The sequence below is a fragment of the Melitaea cinxia genome, chromosome 28, assembly GCF_905220565.1.
Source record: "Melitaea cinxia chromosome 28, ilMelCinx1.1, whole genome shotgun sequence".
NCBI classification, from domain to species: Eukaryota; Metazoa; Arthropoda; class Insecta; order Lepidoptera; family Nymphalidae; genus Melitaea; species Melitaea cinxia.
This window is the reverse complement of record NC_059421.1, coordinates 6,226,518-6,246,875: the sequence shown is the minus strand read 5'-3', so window position 1 is coordinate 6,246,875 and position 20,358 is coordinate 6,226,518. Positions and strand designations below refer to the sequence as shown.

The window sequence follows — 20,358 nt, the reverse complement described above, 5'->3', positions numbered from 1 at the left end:
CGGTGCGATAAAGTCAGCCCTGCGGTCACCAACCCGCCTACCCAGCGTGGTGACTATGGGCAACACACAAGTTTGCGTCATTTTTGGCGCGAACCTGTGAAGGCCTATGTCCAGCAGTGGACTGCAATAGGTTGAAATGATGATGATGATGATATGATCATGTAACTTTAAAGAATTTTACCGGTTTCTTAACAGAATCTACATTTTAAATTCGGTAATCGGTTTACGTTTTTTTTTTCTGGTAATATAACCGTCCAAACGTGCCTTTAAAGCTTTTTAAAATAATTTTCCAATTGTTGCAAACATTCATAATGTGACATTAATTTTTACTTATTATTATTTATTATTCAACTGCCTTATATGATTAGTTATGTGGGACATTTATACTATGAAATTAATCAAAATCTTCATTCTTATGTAATAGATGTTTATATCTCTTGTAATCCTTTAATTATTATACCTACCTACATAACTACATATAACATCTGACTTCATCGCCGAAGAAATAATAACGCAATAAGATTTATTTTTTATTAAATGCAAAACGTCAAAATATAAATCAAACAACATATTACTTAATACTTTACTACGCTATATTCATAAATTTACTTTAGTGGCTTTCAATATTGCTAAAATAACACAGATGAGCCAATGTTAAGTAGAATTGAGAAAACACGACAGGTATCAATAGGTAGAATACACGAGTAATTCGGCTTACATGTCGTTTATACCATATCCAATTATATACAATCTGTGGTAAATCAACAAATAAAAAATATAGTTCTGTCCGCTACTCCGCTCGCGTTATGAAACTGTAACGTAGTTTTTATTGTAATGGGCAATCAATGTTCGTTGACGGTCGAGTTAATTTTACCGAGATACCATCACTCACATACCAACATGGTTATCAAATCAATTTTGTGATATACCTAGTAATTTAAAGTTAAGGTTCTAAGAAAATACTAAAACCCAATTGAACTCATTCTTTTTTGCATTCGGCTAAAAAGTGTCCTATTACAAACAAGTTTATTTTCAAAAATAGGTATCTCCAAATAGTTATTATTTAAATTTTAAATTCTTAATATAAGTAACTAAACAATTACATTCAACGTTGGTATGACGTCATTTTGTAACTATAATCCACACTTAACTAATAATATAGACAAACAGACACGAAAGATAAATATCTCATCATTATTTTTAAACAATTGTAAAAGTTAAGATGTTGATATGGAACGCTGATAAAAATTACTAACTAGATTATATTCATAAAATACAGACAGGATTTTAACTCAAAATGCTAATTATAAAATTATACAATTATATAATTGAAAACATGTTGATACACAAAATAAAAATGCTTTTAAAATAGTAGGTATTTTCTTTTCAAAGGTTAAAAAAATATTACTTTACTAAGGATTTAAGCGGCAAAGTTATAATCACATTAATATTTAAATTAACTAATTATACTCGTATGTATTTGGCATTTAAGTGTCTTTTTTGAGGTAGGTTATAGGGAAAACAATTATCTCTAAAAGACTTTGTACTGCGAAGTTTAATTTTACAACTTTTCTAATTAAAAATTTAAAAGTCTAGCTCCCAATTCATTTTTAGATCAAAACAATTGTGACTGTTTTGATGAACTATAATTTTGAAAACTGTAACAACACGACTGGGAAACTTCAACAGAAGATAACAAGAGAACAGCCAAGATCACGGTCAAGTAACGTTCCTCGTAAGTAATTTATATGTTACAGTTGTGTTTAAGATAGACAAAACTCCTGGGGATACGCTGTATTGACAGCAGAGGCAGTCAGCGGTGCTTGTGATGCTCCTTGTGTTACAAGTCAATAGGCAATGGTAACAACTTAACATTAAGAGGTATAGAAAGTTAATAGAACCCTCTATTTTATTTATTTTTTAATTTTTTAACGCCTCACACTCAACGATCCTCACAAGGATTTACTCCTGTATTGGACGTCCGGACACACAATACATAATCCTAAATGCAAACATCTGTATAAAAATGTATGTCATGTGACGGGATCGAACCCGCAACCGTTGCGCTAACGCGTCGTCAAAGTCGTCGTAAAAAGTATATTCATCTATACATATAATAAAATGGTAGGAAAGTCAAAACTGTGCATTGAATATTTTTTTAAAAGAATACTTAGGGTGTAATCTACAAACGACACCGAATCCAAAAATATAGTTTTTAGAATTTTTGTCTGTTTTTCTGTATGTATGTCCGGGATTAACTCAAAAACTACTGCATGGATTTACTTCAAATTTTTCACGAATATTATTAAGAAGCCAGGTCAACATACAGGCTACATATTATCACGCTATCACCTACGGGGAACGAGCAGTAAACCTTTATTTCTTCAACGCATTCTGTAACAACGCGTTATTATGTTAATAATAACCATGCTATAAGCTAGCTTCACACTATAATTAAAGACATTCTGTAGTATATTTAGTATCAGCATTGCACCCGTGCGAAGCCGGGGCGGGTCGCTAGTTATAAATAATCAAGTGGTAAGGGAGGTCACACTCGGCCAATTTTTTAAAAATCAGCTTCAGTACAAACCGCAGTTTGTACTGAAGCTTGTTTATCCTTTAATTTATTGATATTCATTCGTAGACAAAGAGCAACACGGTGCTCTATGTTCGTAGATTATGATCAAGCAAATAGAATTTAGTATCAAAAGTTGTATAACCAAATAATTAACAGTAAGATCTGTACGTAAATAATAATTATTATACAAAGGAAGTGCTGTTTATATAAAAGAACCTTGAGCGTTATCATTGTACTGACTTTGGTTTAAAATTTCTATGACTAAAATGTACTATTTTTTACCATATTTGTTTTACGAATTCTTACGATTTAAAATGTATTGAAACATCAAATTCCTTAGACAATATAGTTAGGTGACTATAACATAGGTCTTAATAAAGAGATTGCAAAGTCAATTTCAAACTACTATAGCTGAATTATTCAAAATAAAAAATAAAAAATTGTGCCTTTCAAATTACATCACTTAAAAAAAATGTTCATATTTTTGTCAACATATAATGAAGAAACATAACAGCTTAAGCTGCAACCTAACTTGAAAAGGCCTCCCCAGTCGTGGGACGATAGAGGCTAAAGTTACTTTACATTGCATCTTAAATTAGATAGTCAAAACATATGTTAACTTTATGCTAAGTCTTACTTATGAAATTAGTCCTTCAAACGTGTTAACATAATTTCAAGCAAGCTGCTAAGTGATCACATATGAACGGGTATGTATATGTATATAAGAAAAATTACGTGACCACAGATATTTTCTTTTATCTCCTTCAATATGAGACTTACCAGTTGCAATAGCATTAAACTTATTATATAATATTAATATTAATACTATATATGTATACAAAGAAAAATAAATCGCCGAAGTGTATGTACGCACAGAAGTTCCGTACGACTGCACCAAATTGTTTTTTTTTTTATTTTTTGTATTCGTAATTGCCAGGATAAGATTCGTATAAAAGTAAATTAAATAAAAATCACGAGAAATATGGCGGTAAGAAGTTCGCCAAGTAAACTATTATTTAATCGAACATTAAAATGACAAGGATTCATTAAATCACGAAACTACTTAATCTCCGTAAATGGTGTTCCAATACACAAACGAACTTTTTAATTATTATATAAACAATTAAACGCACCGCGATTATTTCAGCAATTATAACTTTTATACATACCTATTAGGCACAACAGACTTTTTAAAAGGTAACTTTTAAGTAAATGGAGAAATTCTGGTAATTTTTTCTCAACATAATTTATAATATATTGCATTAATAATTATATTATATTTATTTAATTGTTCATTCCACAATAATGTGTATGTATTGCAAAAACAGGCATCTACAAAGATGACAATTAAAAAGGCTTTTAAAAATGAACTGATTAAATTTAATTTTTAATTTTGATTTATCTCGTAAAAAAACTGTATAAAAACTTGTAAAATCATGTCGATTAAAAATAGTTTCCAAAATCAAATTAAATTAAATAATGATTTTTATTTCATTTGAAACAAAGAAACATGTAACTTCTTACCTTTTTATATGTTCAGATATTCCACGTCTTTATACGTAGTTTTAATATATCTATATAGATAGACATTTATACAAATCATGTTGCGTGTACCCAATCACAAATCGATACGGAAATAGATATAGATGCTTTCCAATCATTCTAGATCATTCGGTCGGGCCTAGGTAATCGTTTACTGGATATGAGTCAAGAAAGCAATGAAAGTTTATTATAGTGCAGACAAATGACTACGTTATCTGCGGGTTGTATTGAATTACTATATATTTTTATTTATTTAAATGTTAATGTGAATAGGTTTTAAGATTTTATTGATTTTGCTTCCTATGATCTTTAAGAGTAATTGTTAATTTTCTTGCTGATTATTCCCAGTAGAATCTTTTATTTTATTGCTGTTTGTGTAGTTTTTATTTTCTGATTTTAGGTACTTTAATTTAATTTCAAAGACGCTCTTCTTTTTAACCGACTTCAAAAAAGGAGTTGAGTCGATATATATATATATATTAAATGTATGTTCGGGGATAACTTCGTCCTTTATGCACCGATTGTGGTAATTCTTTTTTTTTTGTTGGAAAGGAGATATCCTGTGTGTGGTACCATGATAAGGAAACGTCTGACGATGGGATTCTATTATTCTACTATTTTTTCGTCTACCTACGTTGTATTACATGTCGATGTAATTGAAGTCGGGTTTTTTCGTTTTTATTGTAGGCATACTGTGTTCGAATTTTTGTGACAGAACATAGCTATTGATTTAATGTTTTTCTTTTTTTTAACGCAATTGATAGTACGTCCAACTGTGGTGATTTTTATGAATAAATAAATAGCTTCGCTTCAGCATGTAATATCCCACTACTGGGCATAGGCCTCATTCCCCATGTAGGAGAAGGATCAGAGCTTAATCCACCACGCAGCTCCAATGCGGATTGGCGGATATATTTCCTACTACGAGTAACGATCGCTATCAAGTGTACATGATAACAACCGGGACCGACGGCTTAACGTGTTCTCCGAGGCACGGTGGGGAGACCCACAAGGACTGCACAAACACCCAGATCACGGCAAACACCTGTATAGCCAATACAAATGTTTGTCATGTGCGGGGATCGAACCCGCAACCGCCAACAACAGGTACAATCCATAGCTGTGACCGATGCGCTAACGCGTCGTAAAATTAATTAAGAAATAATTAAAATAAGAAATATTAATAAATTTCTTTAATAAATGTATATAAACGTATTATGATTTCTCACACGGTACTGTGATGTACGTATGGACAATACTCTTACATTTATTACATAAACATTACATATTTTACACGTAGTTGCTTGTTAGTTCCCTTCGGTTGAGAAATTAATCAGTCTTTGTTGACATTTCAAGGTTAGAAATGTATGATTTGCAATTAATGAATTTGCGTGTGTATGTGTTACATTGAAGTCATATAAAAATACATGTAAGCCCTATTTATAATCTTAACTATATAAATATCTTAATAACTACCTATTAAGTTCTCCGTACATTAAAAACAAATCGATAATCACGCGAAATTGTAATAAGAATTCATAGTATCATTTCATCGTTATGTAAACGGGATAAAATCTGGTTTTTAATATTAAAATTAATGTTAAAAAAATAATCAACATAATCGTAATCTCGTAATGTAAACGGGTGTTCGTCTGCAGGTGGGGCCGGGCCGGTAGAACGGCATTCTTTAGTTGACCCACATAGCTATAACGCGTATTGGCCCTTTATGGCATAAGAGGCTTTTTTATATTTTATGTTTAATATATGTAAACAAATGCTGCTTTCAGTTTATAATGGGTGGTTTAAAAATAACAGGTACATATAGAAATATAAAAACTTTTTACTCTTCTTTTTTCAAAACGATTAAAAAAAGTCAATCTGTCAAACAGAATACTGGTCAATTTTAGTAGTTGAATGGTAGGTATCTGATAGACTACACTTATATACTTAGTTGACACATAAAGATTTAAATTTTAACTTTCTCTTTACGTGAAAATTTGACACAAAAACTTTTTTACGAAAAAATTCAAACACTACATACTAACATACGAAAACGTAACCAAATTTTTGAATTTAAAATACATCCATATTTATTTTTAATAAAAGGAATAACATTTTAAAAAATGACAGCTATAAATATAATCGCAGATAAAAAAAATTGTCCGATCTAATACGTGTCTACACGTATGACCTTTGACAGATTCTTCTGACACTCGAATCAAACCCGTTCCTCGAAAGTATACTTTTATGGAGGATGTAAAAGTTTTAACGTTGTTAAAACCTGTTCTTTGAAACGTTGAAACGTTCATATGCAAAACAATAAGATGTAAATGTAGAAAAATTCTTTAAATCGTTTGTTAAAAGTTGTACGAGTTTGTTAAAAATTTTAAATGGCGCCGAATTTAAAATATTTTATACTGTCTTGTAGATCTTCCGTAGAATTTAAGACATATTGTATATTTAGTATTTTTATAACAATTAAATTCAAAAACCAAAATTTCTCTATTCAAGTAGACCTTAAAACAATTTTGACTAGTCCTTTTAAAAATGATACAATGTTTTTAAATTATATTACTGTAAGTTAAGGTAATACATATTCTGCGCAAGAATAATTTTATTATTATCTTTGCAAAATATTCACTGTAGCAAAAGTTCAGTTTTTTGTCGATGACTCGACATACAACCTACAACTACACAATAACAAGAAAAAAAACATTGAAGGTTCTTCAATATTTTTATTTATTTTTTTTATTAATAATCTACACGATAAAAAAGACCTCATTATCTATAAGTATTATTTTTCATTTTTTTTAACCACGTTTTTTTACCACAAATTAAACAAAATGAAAAAGATTATTTTGACAACTTTTTTTTATTTTGAGCATTCGTAAAGTGAGGAATATTCCAGACCATTATACGGACCCTTTTAAAGGCTGAACCTTAAAAATGGCCACAAAACCATACGTTTATCGATACCGACGCGTTGACGGCACCGTCCTTCGGATGCCAATGTTTTTTACCCAAAAATAATTGAGCCATTTGTTTTTGTTCTTGCCAACATTGTTGCTACATTCCTTTGAGTTTTTTTTATTCACTAAAATAAATGCTTCAAGTGAGTGGGTGTTTGGTTTCCTCTTTTTTAATTTAAGACTAACTTTAGGCATGTGAGTTTACTCTAGATAGATGTGGGTACAAAACGACTTCGTTACATCTACGATTTTATTTTTGTGTTACTCACACATTAGGAATTCTAAACATTTTTGAATATCATATCAAAAATCACATGACAGGGTCAGTCGGAGACGCGGGTTCGAACCCCGCTGGAGCGGTCAATTTTTGATATGATATTCAAAAATGTTTAGACTTCGTTACACTTTACTGATTTCACTACAATCGTACAGTATTAAGTTCAATTCGAGCCGGTGTATCAAAATGAAAACTACACGAGATTTTAACATATACCTCCAGAAACACAATAACGACAACTGAATCGAATTACATGCTGCATATTTTGCACGATAGGAATAAATGTACAGATAGATTCTAAATTCTATGGAGAAAGAGCAAGAGCTGGCTTTCTTTATAAAGGTTTAACGGAAGCGAAATTGATCTGGATTAATTTTCTCTAGGCCTAGGTCTCGCTTCTGAGTAAATTAGGTCTAGGTCTAAGGTAAGTCTCATTTCTGAAATAAATTAATGCAATCCTATCCTCGACAATTTTAACAAATATTGAGACATGCTTTGAATGTTGTTTGACAAACTTCGGTGAGAGAGATACTTACGTCGAGCAATAGAGTCTTTCAAAAAACAAGGCAAACCCTTTCCATGTATACAAATTACTTTACAAAATCTTTTTCTTCCAAATGTAAGCGAGATTATATACACATAATAAAAAAAAGCATCGTCAATCTACCATCATCTTCTAATCTATTTCTACAATTATCGAATATCTTTTAAAAAAAATCTGCAAATTACTTTATATTTATACAAATAATATAAAAATACTCGAATAGTTTTGTGACTAATAATTATTATTATACAAAAACAAGTTTTCCACGCTAATCGCAATTCTTTTGTATACAGCTGAATTATGTATTTATACATAATTTTATAGAAATATAAAACAAATTGTTATCTTGATATGATAAACTTGGTATTTGCGACATAATTACCGCATTAGCAAACAAACTGATTCATTTTTAAAACTATCTGTATTTTATGGTTTTGCCCGTGTAGCTTAGTGTCCCACAGATAATAGTTTAAGATGTATTTTATTGTCGATATCGAATTCCAATTATTTAAGAACTGATATTTCTATTTGCTATTATGAAGTAATGGCCTATTCTTCCTGCTATGGACTATTCAAAAGGAAATGGACTTAGTGTTGTGATATGGTAAAAAATTAAAGACTCACTCTGTCGATTCCTTATTTTTCTAGCTGGTGGTATTGGTATATCACTACTTGACATAATATTATAAAACTAGGTAACACGAGTGACACGCGTAAATCCTTTCGCAGACTGAGAATTACCATAGATTATGTTATCAACTTTTATATGATACGTTATCGATTTGAGATTTTCTGACATTTTTTATGCGATAACTTTAATGTCACGAAACAAAGTTTTAAATGTTAGTAAACAAATAAAATATTTATACAACTATTGTTAATTCGAGTTTCACATTGACTGGCTCTTTAGAGGAACTGGCTGTGACCTCGCTCTTCGATTAAAAATTAAAATTACTTTATTTAACTAAGCTTTAAAAGCACATTTGAATCGTATAAATTAAAATAACATTAGTCTTCTAGCTAACACCGTTTCGAAAGAGAATAATTGACTATAAGCTTAGCAGTTACACTTTAAAAAAAGATTCCTATCTCGAATTTACTATATATTTGTTTATATGTTTTATATATAATAAATATGTGGCTATGTCTAGTCGCCTGTTACCTATAAGGTAGGTAAGAAGTTACCTTAGAAACAGACGACCGTGTTTGTATGTCTCATATATTTATTTAATTTAAGTACGAGCTGCGTCGTGTAACGTGTTCTATGAGCCTAACTTTTTATCCTTAAGAAACGCCTATACAGACCGACGGCTTGACGTGCTCTCCTAGGCATGGTGGGGAAACCCACTAGGATAGAAATGGATGTCCGCAATGAAATATTCATCATCATCATCATCATCATTCCAGCCTATTGCAGTCCACTGCTGGACATAGGCCTCCACAAGTTCGCGCCAAAAATGCATGAACTCATGTGTGTTGCCCATAGTCACCACGCTGGGCAGGCGGGTTGGTGACCGCAGGGCTGGCTTTGTCGCACCGAAGACGCTGCTGCCCGTCTTCGGCCTGTGTGTTTCTAAGCCAGCGGTTAGATGGTTATCCCGCCATCGGTCGGCTTCTTAAGTTCCAAGGTGGTAGTGGAAACTTGGAATCCCTTAGTCGCCTCTTACGACACCCACGGGAAGAGAGGGGGTGGCTAAATTCTTTGGTGCCGTAGCCCACACAGCACTGAAGATTGAAAGAATCGTGAAATATTAGTACAACTAAAAATATCCATCACGAGCTGGAATCGAATTCACAAACCATCGGCGTTTTGGGTGACTATACTCGCACCACTACAATGAATTGTAAGACAGGTTCACCATTTGCAATTTGATTATGTTCAATGTGACCACCAGTGTTGAGTTTGCAATAACTTAAATTGTAATACTTACATTTAATGTAGTTAATGTCTATTGTAAACTTGTTTGTGATTACAATAAAAAAAAAAGCGGTTGGTTATGTCATTAAGTAACAAACATACATCCAACTTTCGCATTTATAATATTCGATGTAAGAAAGACAAATTTATAAATATAATTTTTTTTAAATCTTTGTAACAGCTGATACCTTTATATAATATTTAAAAAAATCTACAATTTGTTATTCCAAAGGTATAAGAAACGATTTAATTTCACTTTTATTAAATTGGCGTTATTAATTTTATGACTAGACTTTCAGTTTCCTTATAAACACTACCTAATTAAAATCTCAATGTTTTTACTTCGTAATAATTATAGACGTCCGGTTTTTGTAAGAACCTTAATAACATACTTTGTTATAACATTTACTTTTTATGCACAAGTAGTGTATGCAGTGAGTGGGATACGATTCAGCCTGTTACATCCCACAGCTGGGCACCGAGGCACGGTGCGGAGACTCACAAGGACAGACAACCAGACCGGAAAAAAATATTTGTATAAACACAGTAGTTAAAACTTATTTTTAAATAATTACAATTGTGTATACACACAAACGAAAAAAAAAGAATTTTAATTACATAAATAAATTATACATCGACCAGTAAATACTTAAACGTAGATGGTCGAAAAAATAATCAATTAAATACGCATTATTTGGAATATCTCAAAAATGACTCGATCTCGATCAAATTTAAATAGGACATGACAATCACAAACTTACGATTAAAAAAAGAATTGTCAATGCAATACTTTTTGTTATAAGGTAACCAAAAAAAAAAAAAAAAAAATACAATCGAATTGAGAACCTACTCCATTTTTAAAGTCAGTAAATAAAATCATTTTATCTCATGTCGTTAGTTTAGAAATTACAATTATATTACTCTTTAATAAATTAACTATACGTAATATAAGTACCGTTTTGGAATAAATTAATGCTTACTTATTAACTTTACAACTTTAGATACAAAGCACACCATAACTTATCGACATATATATATGGTCAACAGTGCTTTTTATATCCGCTATCTTGTTCAACTGTTTTACCAGTTATATTTACTTCGAAACAAGTTTTTTATATTCAGTCGATATTATAAGTAGTTGACAACCTGCCACTGCTATTTAGAAATAGTTTTCCGACAGAATAAACTAATATATTTCATGTTGCTAGAATATTATTAATTGTTATTAATATGTGATAAATTTTAATTTAAAGAAAAGTGGTAATGAAACACTTTTATTGCGGGTTATTAGGTTTTTTAGAGGCCCGACGCTTCAGATAGTTTAAACTGATATATGTAGGTATTTTTTACTACGTTTTACATCAAAGTAACACTCAATATTACACCAATGCAACCTCTTTGAAACAGCGACCGCCTGGTATGACGTGTTTTAGGTAATATAATAAGATTTTTCGTCTCAATAATATAACTATTAATTTTAAATAATGATTTAGTTATTATAAATCAAGGTTAAGAAACTAGTCTACCGCTATGGCGGCATTCCATTATAATATAGAGTAATGAATAATTCTAAAAATTCATTAATACATAGACAACTCACATTTACATTTTAATTAAAAAGTTAACATTAAAAACTATTTGTATGAACTTTCCTTTGACGTACGCTGTTTGTTAACCTTGATAGCACTGTGAAAAATAGAACATTAAAAGTACAATTAAACAAAAATACCTAATCATTGATTTGGATTAATGTTTTTCTATAAAGGCAAAATAGCACAAATGATTTGAGCGAAATCACGTAGAATGGAGATTAATTAGTGCGGTCCAGATTTTAATAATAAATAATTATGACGATTCAGTCTGGTTGACGTACTTCGGTCGGTTCGGTAGTCGGGTCGCTTCAGATTTTGAACAGAATTTATCCACTAAATATATAAAATTATAAAACAGGTACGATAAAAAGTCGAAGTGTCAATATCGTTGTAATATACCCGCGCTTTTAACAACCATAGATTATAAAACACGAGTCTCATATACACTCGCGAATCAACGTTTACATAACAAAAGAAAGATGATCACGGATATTCGAAAGTGAAAACATTGCACTAACGATGACATATTTACGTCGGATAAGCATTTCCTGTCATTGATCGATTGGAATGCATATTATCATTGTTTAGTTGTTTATGTTTATTTATTAGGAATTTAAAATGGCAGTAATTTTTTTTTAATTTTTGACATGATATTAGTTAAGTAAATTTTTATTTGTTTACTATTTTAAAAGCGCAGCAAACACTTTTTTTTTAATTTTGGTAAAGGGGCATCCATAAATTACGTGAGGTGTTGCAATGCGTGATATTTGCCGAGGCCCCCCTCTCCAACGTAAGATTAGATGAGATTTGAGTCGACCCCCTCCCCTCCTTAAACATCTCACGTATTTTATGAACGCCCCCTAACCAGATAAAAAATTTAATTCCTTTTTTATAATTATTTAAAAAAAAAAATCCTTTTTAAAGTATTCGTATGTTACGTCAAAATAATTTTATCTCGTTACTGATTACTAGAATGCACTGAAATATTATATTTATTTTACCAATTATGAAATAACACACTAGAATGAATTATGTACTTATTTATATAATATTTAGAAAGTTGTCATTTAAACTTATATTAAAATTTTATATCAATTTTATTACAGTGAATCAAAATTCCATTTCCGTGAAATTAATCATTTTTGTTTGCATTTTAATTAATGATTTGGACGTAACATAACATAACCGTTTCTAAAGTACCACAATATTTTTTTTCATTATTTATTATTAAAATAATTTTTTTATTGATAGCAAGATATTTATTTGTCATATAAGATAAATAAGATTTATTGTGATAAATGCGTCCGTTTAAATGAATGTTCGTCAATCACGAAGAACGTTTGCGCAGATTTTAATAAAATTTTGAACAGAGATACAGGTAGGTTGTAGTTTATAGTCTGGACAAGGTTTTCTATCACGAAAACTATATATATTATATTTCGTATGACCATTGTCATTTTTTGTAAAGAAGGAATCGAGGTAAGTTGAACCGAATGAAACTAAAGTTTAATGAATAAACGAATGTAAACTGCAAGGTTTTAATTGTCGCCTACAATATTATAGATTAATAGATAACAAAAAAAAAAAAAAACAAAGCGAAGGAAGTCGCGGACAACAGCTTGCATGTCAAAGCTAGAGTTTTTATTTTAATTTTAAGCTTAATAGTTAAATGAATGCTGACATACAATCTGCGTTTATGTAGTTAATTAATGTTAATATAAATACAAATTAATGCACTGGGTCAGGCTAACACTCGTAACGTCTTACTCAATCTGTTAAAAACAAACTATGATCTAACAATACCAACAAGACTGTACCTACATATAATATTTTTTGGTTTTAGTCAACACATTGCTTGTTATCGAAATCGTATGATGTTCATTATAAAACGAACGTTAAAATTGTCAATAATACGATAATCGAAACTATAATAAAAACTCAGGAGGATAACTCAACAAATATTCGTCTGATCTCGATCATATTTAAATGGGACCACATGACAAGCATAAACCTTCGATTAAAAAAAAAAAAAAAAAAAAAAAATACATGAAAATCATTTCACCCGGTAAACATTTTTGAGATGTAACCACATAGGGAGAACCTTCTCATTTTTTGATGCTGCTGAGTAACAATAAATTGACTACGGGTAGAATCATTTGGTAGATGAATTTATTGAATAAGTAAAGGTCAATGACATTTATAAGAACTTTCTAGTTATTAATCAGTCATATATTATCTGTGATATAGGAACCTGTTATTTATATCAGTATGATATAAACGAATTTATACATTTTTTGAGATAAATTATATTTAACTTGCTTTGATATTTTCGTACATTGCGGTTTTAATAGCTTTAAATTTTAATATTTGTAAGATAATTTGGTATTAGGATTCAAGAGTTAAAAAAGACACGTTTTTTTTTATAAATATAAAGGAAAATAAGTAAGAAGATGATTTTTTAATAATCATTTAGTAGTAAGTTTTTACCACTGTAAAAGTTGTAATCTCCCGACACAGGAGATAATCCTTCCGCCGTTGAGTGTGAAGTGTTTCTTATTCCTTTATTTATAATCTGGAGTTGGCGGTGTTGGTGTCACATTTAATAATGTTTGTATTACAAGTCGGTATTTTATGTAAACTTTATTGTGAATACTGAGTGTTTGTCAACTTAAATAAATAAAAAACAAAAAAAGTGTTGACCATACTTATATACTCTTTGGTGACCATACTTATATACTCTTTGGTGTCGACGTTTCATCAAAAAAATAACTTTTGGGTTTCTTCGGATTTCTGCTCAGAAAAATCTTCCTACAAAGGATTCAAATTAACTATACCTAATTAATGATAAAATATTGTATGATTTGTACGATTCGCTGATTGACGATTCCAAAGTGCTTTTAAAATCTATAGAAAATAAGTTTTTTTTTGTTTGTTTCTTCCAATATTAGATAAGACACATTTTAAAATTAAATTAACAGCTATAAAACAAATTGATGCGTGCACCTACATCGAAGCAGGCGAAAACGTGAGGGAAGTCTAACTTTATATAAAATATATTTTTATTACTAAAATGTTCATAAAAATGATATACTTTTTACATAAAATCCGTTATTTCCTTGTCACGGAGAATTGCATGTTTTAAGTTATTGCGTAACGGTTAAATACCTAGTTACAAAATGCGTAGAAACTATACCTACTTTCGTTATTTTACTTGTATTAACTTCACTTTAAATACAATTAATTCATTAAAAACAAATATAATTTTAATTAGTACAATTACGAAAATAGTGCTTTTCAAGCCTACTTGATTCAAGAAATATTGGATTTTATTTTTGAGTTTTGTGAAATTTAAGTTGGCAGGAGCTGCGATGTTATTATTAATATGAAATTTAAAGGCTTTTTGTGGATGAAGTTGATTCTGCACATAAGTTACGAATATACTTTAACAGCAGGAGGTAGAATATAGGTATAACTGGTGAAGCAGGCTCTTAGAAAACCCAAAACCACAGACAGTAAATAATAAATAACTTAAAAACGAAGCACTAATACTGTCTAACAGATATCAAGTGTTACTACACCTCTAAGTATTTGGAAGAAAAAAAAAAAAACTGGAATTTTATCAAGGGTCATTTCGATCGACAAAAATTAATTAGACTTCCAATCATGTTTTAATATGCTAATTATTTTAACAATTTGTTACTCAATTAGGCACGAAATTACGTTATACTTAATGATAGAATTATATAGTTTAAAAAAGTTTAGAATTCGTTTTAAATCGATTCAATTGATAATATTGATTTGGTGTAAATATGGTCACAATTTAATTACCCACAAAATCCCAAACCTCAAAAATCTATCATACGGACACCGTACAATTTTTAGGGATAAAAATGTAGTCTTGTGCTATTCCAGGTTATAACCTATCTTTCTGTCAAGTTATATTCAGATCTTACGTAAAAACTTATAATTGTCGTGTGACTAGCTGCACTTAATGGTTTCTCACACGTAATTTCCGATCCTATGAAAAAATCGAGATAATAAGTAGCCCACGTGTTATTCTGGATCTCCAGCTATCTGCGTATCAAGTTACATTAAAATCGGTACAGTAGTTTCGGCGAGAATCCGAGAGAAACATCGTGACACGAGATTTTTATACAAATCGATTTAATACATACTGTTAATGCAATGTAAACCGTAACTGGATGCAATAGCGGTTCGATTGTCGCTCAAGGCAAAGAGTGTTTATTACATATATTTTTTTAACCGACTTCCAAAAAAGGAGGAGGTTCTCAATTCGACTGTTTTTTTTTTATGTATGTTACATCAGAACTTTTGAGCGGGTAGACCGATTTCGACAAATTTTGTTTTAATCGAAAGGTGGTGTGTGCCAATTGGTCCCATTTAAATTTATTTGAGATCTAACAACTACTTTTCGAGTTATATCTAATAATGCGTTTTTACTTGACGCTTTTTTCGTCGACCTACGTTATATTATACCGCATAACTTTCTACTGGATGTGCCGATTTTGATAATTCTTTTTTTGTTGGAAAGGGGATATCCCTAGTTTGGTACCGTGATAAGGAAACCAAAATCTGATGATGGGATCCCAGAGAAATCGAGGGAAACTCTCGAAAATCCGCAATAACTTTTTACTGGGTTTACCGATTTTGATAATTTTTAATTTAATCGAAAGCTGATGTTTATAATGTGGTCACATATAAATTTTATCGAGATCTGATAACTACTTTTTGAGTAATCTTTGATAACGCGTAGTTGGTTGACTATTTTCTCGTCGATCTGCGTTGTATTACTTGTCGATGTAATTGAAGTCGGTTTTTTTTTCGTTTGCGAGCAAACACAATTATTTACAATAGACATACCTACTTCTCACGGTTTGGGAGTTTGTGTTTATTTTGTCTGTGTTTTGGGTGATGATGTTTATGTCTTGATGATGAAACTTTCTGTGACCTCATGTACCTCATTACCTAGTATCACCTTATCTTATCACAAATCTTAGTACTTATCTTCGAGTAATATAGGATAGGTATTATAAATATAAACACTAGTGAAGTAGGCTAGTACACACTAGAATAATCAGATGTTTTTAATATTTTAATTATGTTATAACATACATTTTAAACGAGTTGTCTCACTTGTCAGTACTTGCTTTTTTAAGGTTATTTCTTTTTGTTTTTAATAAAATTTGAATAAATTGCTTTTTTCCTAATTAAAAAAAAAAAAACAAATTTCCTTAACCCGGCGTCAATGACGCTGGGTCATATTGACCCGAGGCAATTTTAAACCGATATATTTTATTTTTGCTTTGGTTGTATGGATCGAAAGTTTGTGTAGCTGGAGATATGGCCCCCTTCTACCCGCTCCATTGGTATACTCAGTGTGATGCTACGTGCGCTGGGAAATACAAGTGCGTCAAGTGAAAACGGGTCATTATGACACAGCGTCATCGTTGGCGTAGTCATTTCGTGGCTTACGTTTATTTGCTTATTTAGTGTTTAATGTTGATTAACTTTGATTTTTTAAAGATTTTTTGTGACAATTACATGACAAATGACCCAGTCGGAATTGTGGCGTTATTAGAAAAGTCTGATAACAACAATGAAGACTCCCAAGGTGCTTCAGACGTGGATATTAAAGACCATTTATCTGAATGCAGTAATGACACTGAAAATGAACAAGAAGCTGAGATTGTGTAAATTAATAATTACGTTTAGTCGCAAACGAAAAAAAAACTGAATTAAATTATATCTACAAGTAATACAACGTAAATAGACGAAAAAATAATCAAGTAATCATGCGCGTTATCAAATATTACTCAAAAAGTAGTCATCAGATCTCAATATGGGGTTATACGACAAATATCAGCTTTCGATTAAAATAAGAATCATCAAAATCGGTTCAACCAGTAAAAAAATCTGAAATACCTATACCTAATACAACGCAGGTCGGCAAAAAAAAAAAAATAGTCAAGTAAATAATAATACGCTTTATTAGATATAACTCGAAAAGTACTTTTTAAATCTCAATTAAATTTAGATGGGACCACATGACACGTAGATACCACTTTTCGACTAAAACTAACATCATCTAAATCGGACCAGTTCTAAGGTATATACATACATAAAATATATAATCGAATTGAGAACATTCTCCTTTTTTTGGAAGACGGTTAAAAGACAATTTAGTTCTTGTAAAGTGTGTTGTTGTGTGTGTGTTGTGTGTTGTAGTCGTTAGTGATGCATCGACAGTCTCCTTTCACCCCATCACTAAATTATTTAAAAAAAAACAAATGACTAAAAAAAAACTTCGATTTTGTTTAAAAAAAAAAAAAAAAAAAAAACTTGTTTTACCAACGTTTATAATTTAAATAACTAGTAAAACCGGAACCATGCCCTTGACAAATTACAAAGGTTAAACATGCACAAGTAAAAACATCGTAAAAATAGGTAAACATAAAAGTTTTTTATTTTAGCAAACATCTGCAATGTTTGCTTGATACTTACTATAGGTAATTTAAATACTAAATTATAATATACATGTACCTACTTGAAAAGTGCTTTCGAAGGGGTTCGAAGGGGTCTACTTACTTTACTTATGACAATAGAAACAAATAGTTTTAAGAAAAAAATTGCTTCGTGATTTTACCGCGTAAATCGTGTTTCTTTTTCAAAATACTACGTTTTATATTTCAAGGCTTAGGGGTTTTAGAATCAGTAGCATCAGTTGATTAGTGTTGCTTCTCTTCAATTCTCTTCTTACGAACTTGCAACGATCTTGAGTCCACAACCTAACTTAAGTACCTAATTCGTAAGTAAGACAAGAGTTCACAAATATACGTATCTAATCTTTCAAATGTTTTCAATTAGTCTACCACTAGTTAAAAGAATTTTAAAGGTTATACGAAAAAATAAAAACTTTTATAGTTATAATACTATATTATTATTTTTACTATATCTATTGTCCATCTGTAGCAACTACAACCTTTTTCGAAGTTAAGCATTAAAATAAACTATGGTTTGTTATTTGTCCACAAAATAACTAAAGTGATAATTGTCAAAGAGAAATCTTAGAAAGTTTTGTTTTATTATCTATCGCAAATGTGCAAATATAACCGTTGGCATGTTATTGTCAACCCAATTTTAAAATTAAAAACGGTAAAAACGACTTTATTGCAGTGATATTAAATCGTAAATTGCTTCAAACATGGTCGTTTTGAATCGCTTCAAAGCATAGTATATCGTATAGAGATAATAGTTTTCTGCTATTTTGTAGTGTGTAAAGGCTTTGAATGTAAATTTTAACGCATGGTTTGATTATTGTACTTAATTTGCATTAAATGTAAGGTTTTAAATATCGTGAGAAATTTATTAAAAACAGGTATTGTTAAATATTCTAATTTTTATAAGATGATACTTTAATGGTTATTTAAAAATAATAATTGTTGATTGTAGATAAAATATATTATACAAATTTTTCGTTCTAAAACTTAGAATTTAAAAGCAGAAATACCATAGATAAAATGTATTATTTTTAATGTATTTTTTTTTTGCCAATAGTTCTGTTGGAAGTTACGTTTATCTCATCTGTTTACAATGTTTTAAAGTCTACAACTCTACAATTCACACGTAGCGAGGAATGTAAAAATTATTAAAAAGTTCATTACATCTCAACATTTGAGTTTGTGGTACGTGAGGAACTCGCTTCTTCGAAGCGTACACGCCGCAGGCGTTTCGAGCAAAAAATATTCAATAATAACATAATAACAGACATCTTACCTTTGCGGGATTTCCAATATAATTTTCTCAAGTAATACGCTGCACCCATTAAAATAAATGCAGCTATAAAAGCGCCTATCGCAGCCCCGGCGACGCTGCCCGCGCCGAAACATTCCTCTTGTGCTTGCCCGAAAACACACGGCAAGACGGCGATCACAAGAATAAACTTTAGAAGAACACCCATATTTTTTCCTTAAATAACACAGTGGAACATCACTATTATGGCACGGAAAGTCTTAAAATTAAAGAAACAATCACATTACTAAGATGTAAACTTCGAATTTTGAAAGTTAACGTTAAGTTTTTTGCGCCGTAATAAATACGTGTGCCGCGTCTGCCCGCGCGGTCGACTGTGGCTTTGACTGTGGCCTGTGGCGTTCGTTCGTTATTACGTAGTGGTTCGCTTCGTGAATAGACTGTGATTGTGGGACAGACGAAGCGTGTGTGGAAAACATGTTTGGGCTTTGGTATGGTGGCCGTTGTGACGGCTACACTAGCTATGAAATACTTTTGTAAAACACAAATATTATAATGAAACTAATCGTAAGATAAAGAACTTATATAGGTACAGCTTAAGTTTTAAATGATAAAATAAAATTCTTACGATTTATTTTTGTGCTACCCACAAATTTGGGAATTCTAAACAATTTTTAAGAACTATTTAATTATTTAATAAAACCTTATTTAAACCTTATTATTATCGGTCGCTTAAAACCGAACATAAAATCATTATATCCATACATTGTTCCATAACTTAATTGGTTAAAGCACCGACACGGTCAGTTGGAGATGCAGGACTGCAGGTTCGATCCCCGTTGGGATGGTAGATTTTTGATATGATATTAAATATTGATAAAATAAAATGTTACAAACAAAGATTAAAAAAACGAATACAGCCTAAAGCTTATGACAGCTAAACAAAATGTGCGAAATAAATAAACCTATCATAAGTATTAGTTTTAAAATCTGCTTACCACATAAATACATATAATGCGCATATCCATCAATTTCTTGTTAAACTATTTAAAATTTATAACTTTCAAAATGGCATTAAAATATCTTAAACAGCAAATTTAAACCCAAATACAGCAAAAACAATTACAGCTTTTGTTCGTTTTCGCTCACTTCCGTTTTCTTTGTTTAA

The 20,358-nt window shown here is 30.7% G+C and overlaps 1 protein-coding gene across 1 annotated transcript in view; it reads right to left on the bottom strand.

Annotated features, from left to right (window-relative positions):
• Nucleotides 1-19,639, bottom strand: part of LOC123667557 — an 83,977-nt gene extending 64,338 nt beyond the window's left edge. Inside the window, exon 1 of the mRNA XM_045601440.1 lies at nt 19,215-19,639. Within this exon, the coding sequence (XP_045457396.1) occupies nt 19,215-19,398 (184 nt within the window). The 5' untranslated portion in view covers nt 19,399-19,639. The remainder of the gene's footprint in view (nt 1-19,214) is intronic.
• Between the last annotated feature and the right edge of the window lie 719 nt (nt 19,640-20,358).